Genomic DNA, 13,996 nt, shown 5'->3' with positions numbered 1-13,996 from the left:
AGGTGTTCTTTCAGCTTTTTGTATTTGGATGTCTAGATCTTCAACAAGGCTGGGGAAGTTTTCCTCAATTATTCCCTCAAATATGTTTTCCAAACTTTGAGATTTCTCTTCTTCCTTGGGAACACCAATTATTCTTAGGTTTGGACGTTTAACATAGTCTCAGACTTCTTGGAGGCTTTGTTTGTTTTGATAAATTCTTTCCTCTTTGTCTTGGGTTGGGTTAATTCAAAAGCCTTGTCTTCGAGCTCTGAAGTTTTCTTCTGCTTGTTCAATTTGATTGCTAAGACTTTCCATTGTATTTTGCACTTCTCTAAGTGTGTCCTTGATTTCCAGAAGTTGTGATTGTTTTTTATTTATGCTATCTGTTTCACTGATGAATTTTCCTTTCGTATCCTGTATCATGTTTTTGATTATCTTAAGTTGGACTTCACCCTCTGCTGCCTCCTTAATTAGCTTAATAATCAACCTTCTGAATTCTTTTTCTGGCAATTAAGAGATTTAGTCTTGGTTTGGACCCACTGCTGGTGAGTTGGTATGATGTTTTGGGGTGGTTAAAAAAAAAAAAACCCTTGTTTTGTCATATTACTAGAATTGTTTTCTGGTTCCTTCTCATTTGGGTAGACTATGTTAGAGGGAAGATCTGGGATTCAGGGCTGCTGTTTTATACATCTTTTGACCCATGAGGTGCTCCCTTGATGTGGTGTTCTTCTGCTTCCCCTAGAAATGGACTTCCTGAGAGCCGAACTGTAGTGATTGTTTTTTTCTCTTCTGGGTCTAGCCACCCAGCAGAGCTACCAGGCTCCAGGCTGGTACTGGGGAATGTCTGCAAAGAGTCCTGTGATGTGATCCAATTTCAGGTCCTGCAGCTGTGGATGCCAGTACCTGCTCTGGTGGAGGTAAGAGGGGAGTGAAGTGGACTCCATGAGGGTCTTTGGTTGTGTTTTTGTTTAGTGCACTGGTTTTGTGTTGGTTGGTCTCCAGCCAGGAGGTGGCACTTTCAAGGGTACATCAGCTGTGGCCCTATAAGGAGGTTGCAAACTTGCCCTTGGGACACCTGGTTAAGTGTTCTACTTTTTTGTTTTTTTAATTCTTCAGCTAAGGCAGCAGAAGTGATTTATTATATGGTTGTTACACTCATCCACAAGTGAATACAGAAGTAGTACAGAATGTCACAGTTCCAGGGCAAAAACCCAAGATGGACAGTTTTGATTATGAGCAAGGTGGGTCTCAGAGGTGGTCTCAGTGATCAGATGGCAATGAAAGTTCTAGATCCATTGAGACAAGCTCTAGACAGTAGCATGCAGTCCAACAACTTGTGCCAGCATCCCCAGCCTCTGGCACTTCATGTTTCTGCTGCTGTGGCCTCCATGGGTGCACAAGCTAGCAGTTTACTTGGACCTCTGCCTCACTTTTCTTCTTTTGCATTTCAGCCTGCGCATTCACTTCTTTTTCCACTTGGCTGTCATGGTGCAGAGGTTTTCAAGAAGATGGCGCTAAGGCCGAGAGAGCAAAAGTTGTTTTTGAAGTCAGACAGACCTGAATTTAATTCTGAGCTCTACCACTTAATAACTGTGACATGGACCAGGCAACTGAGGATGGCTGATTATTATAACTTGTGTATCCCATATTAGTGAAAGACTTAGTAGACAATTGTTCATATATGATACACATAAAGAAACATGCCATTATGAGAGCCATCAGAAACAACAGATTTTGATTCTTAAGGATTCAGAATTATCAGATACAGAATATAAAATAACTATCTGTGAAAAGTTTAATAAAACGAAAAGATAAATAAGCAAGAGACATAGGATTAACAAAATAGATAGACTTACTTTAAAAATAACTACATAAGCTTCTAGAAATAAAAGACATAACTATTGAAATTAAGAATGCAATGGATAGGTTACACAGCAAACTTAAAGCAACTGTAGATAATATAACTAAAATGAAAGATGGCTCAAATAATTTACCCAAAAGCAGCAGAGAGATAAGGATCTAGTAACTGTGGGAGATTAAGAGAAAAACAGACTGGAATAATAATAAGATCTAATGTACTGCTAATATAAGCTTCAGCCAGAGAAAATAGAAAGAAAGAAAGAGAAACTATGTTTGAAGACATAACAGCTGGGATATTTTCAGAAGCAAAGTCATAAACCCACAGATACAGGAAACACAAATGTATTAAACAAGCTAAATACAAATATATCCTCTCCTAGACAGTTTGTAGCGAAATCTTAGCCCCAAAGGCAAGGAAAATATTTTTTTACAGGCAAGAGGATAAAACAATTAGACTAACAGTTCAACAAGATGATTCTAAAATGTATATGGAAGAACAAAGACCTGAGAATAGCCAAGACACTCCTGAAGAAGACAAATAAGACAGAAGAAGACTGTTCTTAATTTATCATAAAGCTCTACAAATTAAGACAACTTGGTATTTATGGAAATACAAGCAAATAAATAGAACAGAACAGAAACCTCAGAATCACACATACGTAGAAACTTGATATATGAGAAAGATGGCATAGCAAATCAGTGAGTAAAGAAGAGACTACTTAATAAGTATTCTTGGAACAAATGTTCAGTCATAAGGAAAAACTAATTGGGTGGGGCATGGTGGCCTATGCTTGTAATCCCAACACTTTGGAAGACAAAGGTGGGAGGAATACTTGAGCCCAGGAATTCAAGACCAGCCATGGAAACATAGTGAGACCCTTGTCTCTACAAATGAAAAAATTATCTGGATGTGGTGGCACATGTTTGTATTCCCAGCTACTTGGGAGTCTGAGGTGAGAGGATTGTTCAAGCCTGAGAGGTCAAGGCTGCAGTAAGCCATGGTCACACCATTGCCCTCCAGCCTAGGTGACAGAGTGAGAACTTGTGTCCAAAAATAAATAAATAAATAAATAAATAAATAAGAAGAAAGACAAAATAATTGGATCTGATCTCACAAAATGTTAATTTCAAGACTTAAAAAGGCAAGACTTTAAAACTTTAAAAAAAAGTGCAGAATTTTTTTTTACTTTGAGGCTGGAAGAGTTTAAAGGCATTTTAGAAATGTTAAACACAAGAGAAGATAGATAAATTCAACTAAATCAAAGTAATTTCTACTCATCAAAAGATATAAAAACAAATTATAAAGGAAAGCCACCATCTTGGAGAACATATATTCAATTCATATAACTGACAAAAAAAGTTTCATGTCCAAGATATGTCCAAGAACTCTTGCAAATTGATTAGGGGGAAAAACACCTCCATGAAACAGATAAAATGCATGAACAAGCATGGCACAGAACAAGCAGTACATGAAGACATATGAAAAGATCCTCAGCCACACTAATAATCAAGAAAGTACAAATTAAAACAACTCATTAAATATCGCTTTACTCCTACTAGATTGGCAAATTTAAGAGTTCTGAAAGTACCAAGTGTTGGTAAAAGTATAAACTCCTACAACTATTTTAGAAAACACTGTAGCATCACCACATGCCCTCTAACCCAGCAATTCCACTCCTAAATATATGCCCTACAAAAATTCTTAACACGTGCACCAGGAGACATGTAAAGAATAATCATATAATTGTAATAGCAAAAGGTTAGAGACAGTCCAAATATCAGGAAAATCGGCACATAAACTATGGTATATTCATAGTAGCATATTATGTATCAACAAGAAGAAATGAACTAATACTACATGGCACAACTTGGAGGAATGATAGAAACAATCTTGAATTAGTGAAGCAAGTTGCAGAAATCTGAAAGTCATACTAAGTGTATAAATCTCAGAAACAAGCAACATTAAGCACACATATATGTGTGTGTGCTATACTTATATGTAAACCATACTTTTAAAAGTATGTAGATATATAGATCTTGATCGATAGATATAAAACTACACTTAAAAAATAAAACAGGCATGATAATGATTAACCCAAATCTCAGGTTAGTGGTTAACTCTGTAAAGATGGGATAGGGTAATAACAGTAAATTCAACAAGCCAGGTCTTCATATGGGCCATAGATTCAGGAGTGTTTGCTTTGTTTCATTACTTAAAAACAGACATTGCATATCTATTGAAGATCTGTCATATATCTGGCCACATGTTGTTTTAAAATTTTATTTTCTAATATATACCTACAAAAGAATATATGGAGCTATCATTAGTCAATGGCAGGCACATCCTGAGAGTTTTGAGCATGACTGCCTAGTCTTGTATTTGGGTTCATAAATTTCATGTAAATTATAAAGGACAAAGTAAGAGTTTGTTTTGGCTCTGAAACTTTAAATGGCATTTTGATACTACCTTTAGCTCCAGATAAATTCCATAAATTATACTGACTTGGTAGATGGCTTTCCTTTTTTTAGAAGAGTTGAATATAATGACATGTTCCTTTTCCCTCAGCAAAAAAAATAACGTCTAGCTATAAAGGAACAGGCATATACTACATGTTCTTCAGATTGAGCCTCAGATCTGAAACACAGTCTTACTTAACCTCTGCATGCATCCTTTCTTCCGTTTAAGCATTTGTTAAAAAATGGAAAGCATTTCTATTTTCTTTTTTCTTTCATTTAATGTCTTTTTTAATTTAAAGAGTTCATTTGAGCATCTAGTGATTCATGAATCAGTCAGCACTAGACCACAAGCAGTTCAGTGTTCCACTGTGGAGGCAAAAAGGGAAAACTTTTGTAAGATGTTTGCAGACACAAAACAAATAAAACATTTGGTTAAATTGGAAAGTCCCTAGTGAGAAGTTTGTTGACAGTTTCTAGTTGGTTAAGCTTAAATTTTGTTTTCTGGATTTAACGTCTTTTTTCTATAATTAAAAAATGAATACAGTCACTTCAAAAACCTAGAAATGTATAAAGTAAAAATTTTCCACAATACCCCACCCAAAGATAACTTTTTTGAGTATGAATTTGTTCTTTCTCAAAACACACGTTTTAAACAATTGATATCAAAATGCATCTTGTTTATTTGGCTTTTGAAACTGTTATAACACAACTTACAACATTGGAAATACATTATTTTATTAATACAAAGTTGTTTCCATAGTAAAACACCAAATTAATTAAAAGTCAGAATGAAACGTACCATATCCATGTAAACGACAAATGAAAACTGTCAAAGTATCCTTATCTCTAAAAAGCCACAAATTACATTCTTTGAAGTAAATATTGGGTTTTATTTCCTAAACTATACACATCAATATCACCTCCTGAAGTTTTTTACCCAGTTTCACCGTGGGTATTTCGGACATGGAATGTTCCATGCTGTCAACCTCGGAATGCCTCGTTTGGATACAGGGAGACAAAGACTTGGAGACCCAGAAGCCTGAAAGTGGTTCTTGACCGACTTTGTCCACTCAAATTAAGGCATCATGCAGCTGGTCATCACTTACATTACTGGTTGTACGCAGGCACACACACACCAGTGCTCACAACCAGCACTTGTAAGAATGGCTGAGCTGGACCAAATGGTATGCGTGTCTTTCATCAATATAAACATGGACTGCATTCATCTGGACACCGGCCTTTCCCACCTACCGAGCCTGCCCACCACCCTAAGTTTAAGCTCATCTTGGAAGACCTGACACTCAGCAAGCCGTCTCCCCTTGTTCCACCGGCTTTGCGGCCCCAGTGTCTGTATAAGCTGCTGATTTGCCTTCGGAAAACAAACCAGCATCGATTTCAGAGAAATTACTGGATAACTTGCGCTGTGAGGCGCCTAGATCGCAAGGGGCACTCCGCAAATAACAGCCGCTCCCGTGCACTTGTCCAGTCATTCGGGTGGCATACTGTCCGGGTGGAAGTCCGCCAAAATAATCCATTTGGAAGGCACGGAGGGCTTCGTTAGAAATTGCCTTCTTGTAGCTATGAGACCTTGAGCAAAACAGATAAGAACCGGGGCAATGGAGGCATAAACATTAAGGCTAGGAGATATTTTGGGGGAGAAAGCGGGGGCTAGCAGGGAGAAAGCGGGGGCTAGCAGGGAGAAAGCTCAACTTTATGCACCGCGCCCAGGAACGCTTTGCCTTTAGCCACTAGCGGACCCGCCGGGCGGAGGGAGCTCTCCGGAAGTGAGCTCACGCAACCGTGAAGTCAGATTCCTCCGCCGAGGCGGCCCTCTCTCCGGGGGCTTTGCCTTCGCTCTCCAGCTTTTCTTCTTTCACTCCCGCGCGCCGACTCCAGCCCGCTGGGCTCACGCTCTGCCGGACACCAATCCCGGCGCCCCTGCCCGACGGCGCTCAAGGATAGGCCTGGCCTTGTCCGCGGAGTCCGCCCCTCGCCGCCGCCGGGACCGGCCCCCGAGCCGACACGCACTTCCGGCAGCGCCGCGGCCGGCAGGGAGTGAGCGGGGAGCAAGGCCTGCGGTGAGGCGCGGGATGGACGCGCTGGCTGTCATGATGTAGGACCTCCTGACCCAGAACCATGCCTGGCGCAGGGAGAACAACGAGCTTATGGACCGGGTGCGGGGGCTGCTGTGCGAGAAAGCCTACCTGCTGGCCCGGGAGCGTTCGCCGGCCCACCTGGTGGCTTTCCCGAGACGTTTAACGGCGACTCCGCCCGGCCTCCCGACTTTTTGATGCAGGGTTCTCTTACATGACTTTCTTCCAGGCTAGATTCTTGAAAGACATCCTGAAGGTGGCTTTCTTAATTAGCTGCCTCACTGGGTGGCGGAGCAGTGGGTAGTCCCCTACATCGAGAGGGAGAGCCCCGTCCTGGCTCAGTACGTGGGCTTCGTGGACGCGCTGTAGCCGGGCCTTGGCCGTTGTGGGTAGGAAACAATCGGGCCGGATCCCCGGTGTCTGGGGAGCGGCTGCAGCCGGGGCCCGCGCGAGCCACTTCACTCCTACAAGCCCGGCTCACTAGTTCCAAGCTGCTGGACTTTGACCCTCGCTGGGAAGCCTGCTCGCCGCCTGTTCTCGCCAATCTCTGTGCCTTTGCACTGCCCAGCAACCCGGCCACTGCCCAGGACCTGTTAAAAGTTGAATGGACCTCCCAGAATCACGCCCCTGCCACCGCCGTTTCTAGAGACGGCTTTTGGCCACCTTTGAGAATCAGGGTCAAACTTGGAAGGGCCTGCATTTGTCATACCTCCTCGGACACTAATTTGGATAGTTCAGGCCCTGAAACAGCTTCCCGGGTTAGTGTGCCTGACAACACTGATGAAAAATTGTGACATTTTCCTTCCCCAAAACTACTTCGTTTTATACATTTCACTTCTCTTCTGAAATCACAGCAATGTCAGTTTGCGCCTTTTGGTCTGAGGAACCCAGGCCCTGGCCACTACCAGGAAAAAGTATTTACTTTTAAAACTTGAATGTATATCTTTACCATATGCCTAGTACAGTAGTGCTTGGAAGAAACAGATTAGTAAGACAAAATGTATGTCTTCAAGAACACTTACGTTCTGAGAAAGAATTCTGAATGCAGATTCTAATGTCTGGTAAAATGCTTGACGGTGTAAAGAATGCATATATGATTCTTATGGCATTTTAAACTTTCCATCCCACTGTTTTAAAGTGTTAACATATGTTAAAAAATATATGCAATTTAGAAAGGAGAGGGAAAGCCCGGCTTGATGTTTGCTGCCAAAGATGGTATATTTAAAATTAAACAAAACTAATGGCAAAAAATAATGGGAATGCTGCAGTCTTTGAGCTGTATCCAGTTGGCATTATTCTCTTGGACTAAAAGGAATAGTATTAACTTCCTCACTTTGGGTAAGCCACTTTAGATTTTTGGGCTGCAGTTTTCTCAGGTAATTAGAGACTTTATATTATTAAAGTTTGGTTCACAATTCTTTGAGTCTCTTTTGGGAACAAAGAAGGTAAGAGGAGGATATGTGCCCTCCTTCAATCAAGGGGTTTCTTGAAACCCTCTAAGGAGAAAAATCTGAAACTGCCCTTCCTAAAACGCTCATGGGTTTGTCATACTGATGATCAATATCGTCCCACTGAAATATCTTTGAATTCCTAGTTAGGAATCTTTATGTTAAGATAAACTGATCACTCTCTCCTTCGTGGACAGTTTATCTACCTAAAGACGATAGGGGAAAACACTGTTTTTGAAAGACGAAATAAAGACATGTTGTAGCAGTTATTTTATTGCCAGTTAGTATTACAAAAGTTCCTAAGGAACTCCCCATTAACTTGGCCTCATATGAACTACGCTTGAGTCCCATTTTAAATTGAGTCTTGATCGTATTTACTGACAGTTTCAAAGTAGCGTTTTTTTCCCCCATAGTAAAAAACCTACAGGATACCACCACCGAAGGAAAAAAAAATTTTTTTCAATAAACCTCACAAGAGCATACATTTGATAGAATACACGGATTTTCTAATGAAAGATCACCATCACCATTTTATAAGTCAGAACATGAAAGTCAAAATATCTCATATAGATGTCCTTTTTTTTTGAGAAGGTACACAAGGCTTGCTTGTAGAGATGGAGTTACATGGAGGGACAGAAGGTCACTGGTCAGTGATTTTAGGTTTTTATACTTCTGAAAACAGGTAATTACAGATTCTGATCAGTTTATCATTTTCTTTAGTCTTATTTTCTGCTTAATGCTCTCAAGGGAACGGATCCATACCTGTTTATCAGGCTCACCTGGAAGAGCCAAGCCATCCACTCAGGTCTTCCTCTGGACCTGCATAATTTCCTCATTTACTAGATTGGGTTTCTTTCATGTGTGGGCTTTTAATGCTTGGTATCTCTGGTCTTCCTAATGTAATGCTCAGCATAATAATTTTAGCCATTATTCATTTTTGCAGTAGGCTTCACTAGCTTCCTGCTTCTCAAATCCCTTGAAAAGATGAGGTTTTTTTCATGGAGTTCACGTGTAGTAAGTTGATCTTGATTTTTTTTTCTTTCAGAACCTTCTGGATTTCAGCTTTGGCAAGCTTCCTCTGTTTCTGAGCCACCTCCATCACCTGGGGTACAATCCCATCCAAGATTTTCCCCATCTCCAGGCATTTTTCATGGAAAGCTCCTCATGCTTTTTAATTCCAGGTTATCAATTTGTGTGGCTTTAACCTCCACATCCAGGCCTTTCTGGCTAAACTGCAGCATATCCACAACGGGGCCAATGGACACATAAGGGAGGTCCTATCACAGGAACACCTGGAGTCGCTAGAAATCAGATTCCACCAGCTTTGCTTCAGGCCGACTTCCTAAGGAAGGCATGGTAGCATCACAAATGCTGTTTGTCTCAGTTGCCTGGGAAACCAATTTCTTAGAGCTGTCATTCAAGAGTGGGTCAAATTTGAGATATAAAAACCTTTCTCAAGGTAGACTCTTTGGCCCCTATGCCTAGTACGTCAGCTGGGCCTCTGAAGCTCTCCTCTTTGAGGTCCTGGCAGGCTCTGGCCCCTGTTGAGAAGGGGAAGCAGTCATGTGAACTCATGTGCTGGAAGAATCCACTCTACCCCTTCCCTGGCTACTCTCAGCTTCTCTGCTGCAATTTTTGTCTTTAAACATATCTTCAGGTGATTCCAGTTTGCATACATAATTGAGAAATATAAGATTTGGTCTCCAGTAGAGAGCCAGGTGAACTTAGGAAGGAGTCCATCTAAGAAAATTGCACAATTATCTAGTTTCACTTGGGTTTAGCTTTTATGACTTTACTTGATTTAGTAATCAAATGATTTTCAAATGATTTTGATCAGGTGACTCTTCGTAAATTAGAGAATGAACTCGAGAGCCGAATTAGCACAGTTTAAAAATAATCATTTTGTTTTTGTTCCCTGTTGTGTAAATTATTGAGGTTTGACTGTCTTGGCTAAACTAAGGCTTATCTAATATCTTTATTTTTGATACCCTAATTTCTTGCCAATTAATTGAAGATAACATACTAGCAGACCAGATAACTACTTATGCAAACCTCAGATAAATACTAATTTAAGCAAAATTAAATCCTTTGCCTTCCCCAGATCCTTTGCACATGGCCTGCTATCAACAATCCTCTACAATGATTCTCAGCATCACCTGGGGAGCTTATGTAAAAACTCAAATTCCTGGGCCCTATCCCCAGAGTTTCTTATCAAGTAAGTCTACATTGGTATCTGAGGATTTGCGTCGCTAACAAAAATTCCTAGGTGATGCTGACACTGTTGGTGTAAGGGTGAGTACAAATTAGAAATAAAACTATTTAATTCTGCCTGGTGCAAAGAAGAGAGAAAGAGACTTTTACCCTCCACATCCTTTTCTTTGGTCATTTACTTTAGGAAACTTAATTGTAAACTTTTTCTATGCCTCTTTAAAATACCTGTAAATCTTTCCAAAAACTAAATTAGGCTTTTGCCAATTTTACAACCTAAGAATGTGAATTCCTCAAGGACCTGGGAGCTATCTCACTGAAATTTAATCATTGAGAAAAATAGTACCCCTATCTTTCAGCTTCCTGGAAACATAAGAGCCTAACTTTATTAGGCACCTTGCTCCATTACAAAGCTATCTTCTGTCATAAAGATATAAGAAATTTATTTTTCCCTTGGACAAAAGCAACTAACTAGCAGAGGGTCACCAAAATTACCAGGTAAATTTAGGGTGAACTCTGTGTGACAAATGGTGTTGCGAAGTTCTCTTGAGAACTATAGAAAGTGCATGACATGATTTTTTGACTTCACGATGGTGCAAAACCATTGCTTTTCACTTTCAGTATAATATTCAAGAAATTACATATTGAATATAAGATATTCAATATCTTATTCTTTATTATAGGCTCTGTGTTATATAATTTTAACTAACTGTAGGCTAATGTAAGTGTTCTGAACATGTTGAAGGTAGGTTAGACTAAGCTCTAATGTTCAGTAGGGTAGGTGTATTAAGTGCATTTTCAACTTATGAAATTTAAGCTGATATCCAAAGGATGCGTAAGAATGAGGTAGAGGAGGAGGAAAACATTGCTTCAGGCAAAGGAATAGTATGTGCAAAAACCCTGGGGTTTAAGAATATGATGTTTTTAGAGAACTGCAAATAATTCAGTATGGTTGGAGCAGAGGGATGCGGAATGATTATTGATTCTGTTGGAGAGTAGACAGAGGCCAGATTGCTATGCTTAGATACAACTTCAACCACCTACAAATCCATCTAATTACCTACATGACCATCATCATCTGGTCATGTTTCTCCATTTTATCATTGTGTATACCTTAAAGACTTGCTCACATTACTTAAAATTGAGATACGTTAGGCATCTATCCAATCTCCCATGCAAGTAATTCTACAGAACAGATTAGGTTAGCTAGATAAGCATGTTTACAATTAAATTTACGCTGTATCCTTCTAATCACCGCTTTCTCATCAAAATGCTCACAAATCATCTGTATCAGTGTCCATTCTTTAAAAATGTATAAGCCTACATTTATACTAAATTTATACTAAATTTAGTATAAATTAGTATAAATTTATACTAAATTTATACTAAAAATACAAAATTAGCTGGGCATGATGGCACACACCTGTAATCCCAGCTATTCAGAAGGCTAAGGCAGAAGAATTGCTTGAACCTCAGAGACGGAGGTTGCAGTCAGATGAGATTGCGCCATTGCTCTCTAGCCTGGTCAACAAGAGTGAAACTCCATCTCAAAAAAAAAAAAAAAAAAAAGTATAAATTTGTATCAAGCATGCTGGCTTGAGGGTTTAAGGAATTTCTTTTTTATTTCTGACATACTTCTGTGGAGTCTGTTTTGCTTTCATTTTTGTTGTATTGTTTGTAATTTATATTACACTATTAACAGTTTCTATTAGTGCTGTGGAATTAATTCCTCTTGTGCTGAAGATAGAAATATATTATTTCTAGGAAGAAATTATCCTTATCGTCTTCACTAGTATTGGACTTAGAGTCCTCCTATAAGACATGTTCTGTTTTTCATTTTGAACAGTTTCCTTGATGGAGAACTATCAAAGCAGTCAAAGCTGTCAAAATAAAAAATAATTCTGATTGGGTGCAGTGGCTCACACCTGTCATTCCAGCACTTTGAGAGGCCAAGGTGGGCAGATCACATGAGGCCAGGAGTTCAAGACCAGCCTGGCCAACATGGCAGAAACCCCATCTCTACTAAAAATACCAAAATTAGCCGGGCATGGTGGAACACACCTGCAATCCCAGCTACTGGGGAGGCTGAGGCAAGAGAATCGCTTGAACCGGGGAGGCAGAAGTTGCAGTGAAACAAGGTGGTACCAATGCATTCCAGCCTGGACGACAGAGCGAGACTCTGTCTCAAGAAAAAAAAAAAAAAAAGAATTCTGCCTCATAGCATCTTTTAAGTTATACACTGGACCTATCCTTTCCTCACTGACAGACATTTAAAAAATTTTTTGGTAAGGCCTAGTTCATATAAAATGTAATCCAAGCCAAAAGTTAACAAGAATAAGGGGAGGAAAGGGGACTCCAATAGCAGAGAAAGGTATTTACCTGGGATATACACTGCAAGAAAATCAAAGCTGTAAGAAATGTCCATGAATAGTAGCCATAAGGCATCAGAGTGATAAAATTCCTGTCCCTAGGAGGGAATATTGGAGTTTGCCAGAGAAACAGAATGAGAGAGAGAGAGGTTTATTGTAGGAGACAGAGAGGTTTATTGTAGGAATTGGCTCATATGATTACGGAGGCTGAGAAGACCCACGATCTGCCATCTGCAAGCTGGAGAATCAGGAAAGCTGGAGGTGTAATTCAGTCAAGTCCAATGGCCAGAGAAGCAAGTGTACTGATATCCAAGAGCAGGAGAAAATAGATGTCCCAGAACAAGCAGAGAGGCTTATTTTGTCCTTCCTCTGCCTTTTTGTTTCATATGGGGCACTGAATGGACTGATGCCCATCCACATTAGTGAGGGTGGATCTTCTTTACTCAGTCTACCAGTAGAAATGTCAATCACTTCCAGAAACACCCTCACCAACACACGTGGAAATAATGTTTTACCAGGTATCTGGGCATCCCTTAGTTCACTCAAGTTGACACAAAATTAACCATCACAGAAGGAGACTGGCCTTACTCTGAAATTAGGAAACTAAAGAAGTGACCAGAATAGAGATTAGGTAGAGACAACTAGTTCTTTACCAAATATGTACAGTCATTCCTTGGTATCTGAGGGGGATTGGTTCCAGGAACTCTCAGGGATACCAAAATCTGCAGGTGCTCAAGTCATTTATATAAAATGTTACAGTATTTGCATATAACCTTTGCACATCTTCCACATACTTTAAATCATCTCTAGATTACTTATAATAATGAATGTAGTGTAAATGCTATGGAAATAGTTATTACACTGTATTGTTTATTTGTATTGAATTGTTTTGGGGTGGGGGGCAGCTGTATTCTCCTCTCTTTCTTAATAATAGAACCCCTGGTTTTTAGCTGGACACATGACTGCCCTCAATAAAGATTAAAGTACCCCAACCTTCCTTGAGATTGTGGCCATGTGACTGAACTGTAGACAGTGAGATATAAGCAGATATCTTCTGTGGCAGTGTTAGGAAACTATTAAAGACAGTAAGAACATTGCCCTTTGCCTTCTTTTTCCTTTCTTCATTTTTCTGCCTGGAATGCAAATGTGATGGCTAACACCCTAGCAGCCATTTTAGATTATGAAGATGAGAGCCACTCCCCAGGAAGGATGGACCTGAAAGCTGGATTCTAGATGTGGAATGACAATACCAGCCCTCGACTACCTACCTGTAAGCTGTGTGTGTGTGTGTGTGTGTGTGTGTGTGTGTGTGTGTGTGTGTGTGATAGAGAGATAGAGATACCACAAGTAACACAAAGCATGGTACCTGGGACTGGGAAGGTAAATGTTTAAACATTTTAAATGTGGCATTGGTTTGTTGAAGACAGTCAAGCAGTAGGTGCTGCAGGCTTTGTTGAGGCTAGAAAGCTGTTGGTCTTTATTAGGTGATGGCAAAACAATGGATCACATTTTTATGTGCTGTGTCTTGGGAGGCAAATGATGAGAATGTAGGATTGGGGAAAATGGTAAGGAAAATCCAAAA

General features: G+C 40.0%; 1 protein-coding gene across 1 annotated transcript; it reads left to right on the top strand.

Annotated features, from left to right (window-relative positions):
• Positions 1-6,461: 6,461 nt before the first annotated feature.
• LOC129019172 (uncharacterized) lies at positions 6,462-11,955 on the top strand. The gene is made up of 3 exons (XM_063653613.1): positions 6,462-6,549; positions 6,663-7,147; positions 8,883-11,955. Exons 1-3 carry the CDS (start codon positions 6,462-6,464, stop codon positions 9,039-9,041), a joined length of 732 nt encoding a protein of 243 aa, XP_063509683.1. The 3' UTR covers positions 9,042-11,955.
• The last annotated feature ends 2,041 nt before the right edge of the window (positions 11,956-13,996 follow it).

The sequence above is a fragment of the Pongo pygmaeus genome, chromosome 17 (assembly GCF_028885625.2).
Source record: "Pongo pygmaeus isolate AG05252 chromosome 17, NHGRI_mPonPyg2-v2.0_pri, whole genome shotgun sequence".
In the NCBI taxonomy this organism is placed as follows: Eukaryota; Metazoa; Chordata; class Mammalia; order Primates; family Hominidae; genus Pongo; species Pongo pygmaeus.
Note: the sequence above shows the minus strand (reverse complement) of the source record. Positions and strands in the feature narration are given on the sequence as shown.

What these genes read in the sequence shown, in the direction of transcription:
- LOC129019172 (XM_063653613.1), top strand. Translation starts at nt 6,462, where the DNA reads ATGGACCGGGTGCGGGGGCTGCTGTGCGAGAAAGCCTACCTGCTGGCC. An exon ending in CCTGGTGGCTTTCCCGAGAC is followed by an intron (nt 6,550 to 6,662) that starts GTTTAACGGCGA and finishes TTTCTTAATTAG; the next exon opens with CTGCCTCACTGGGTGGCGGA. An exon ending in GCCCTGAAACAGCTTCCCGG is followed by an intron (nt 7,148 to 8,882) that starts GTTAGTGTGCCT and finishes TTTTTCTTTCAG; the next exon opens with AACCTTCTGGATTTCAGCTT.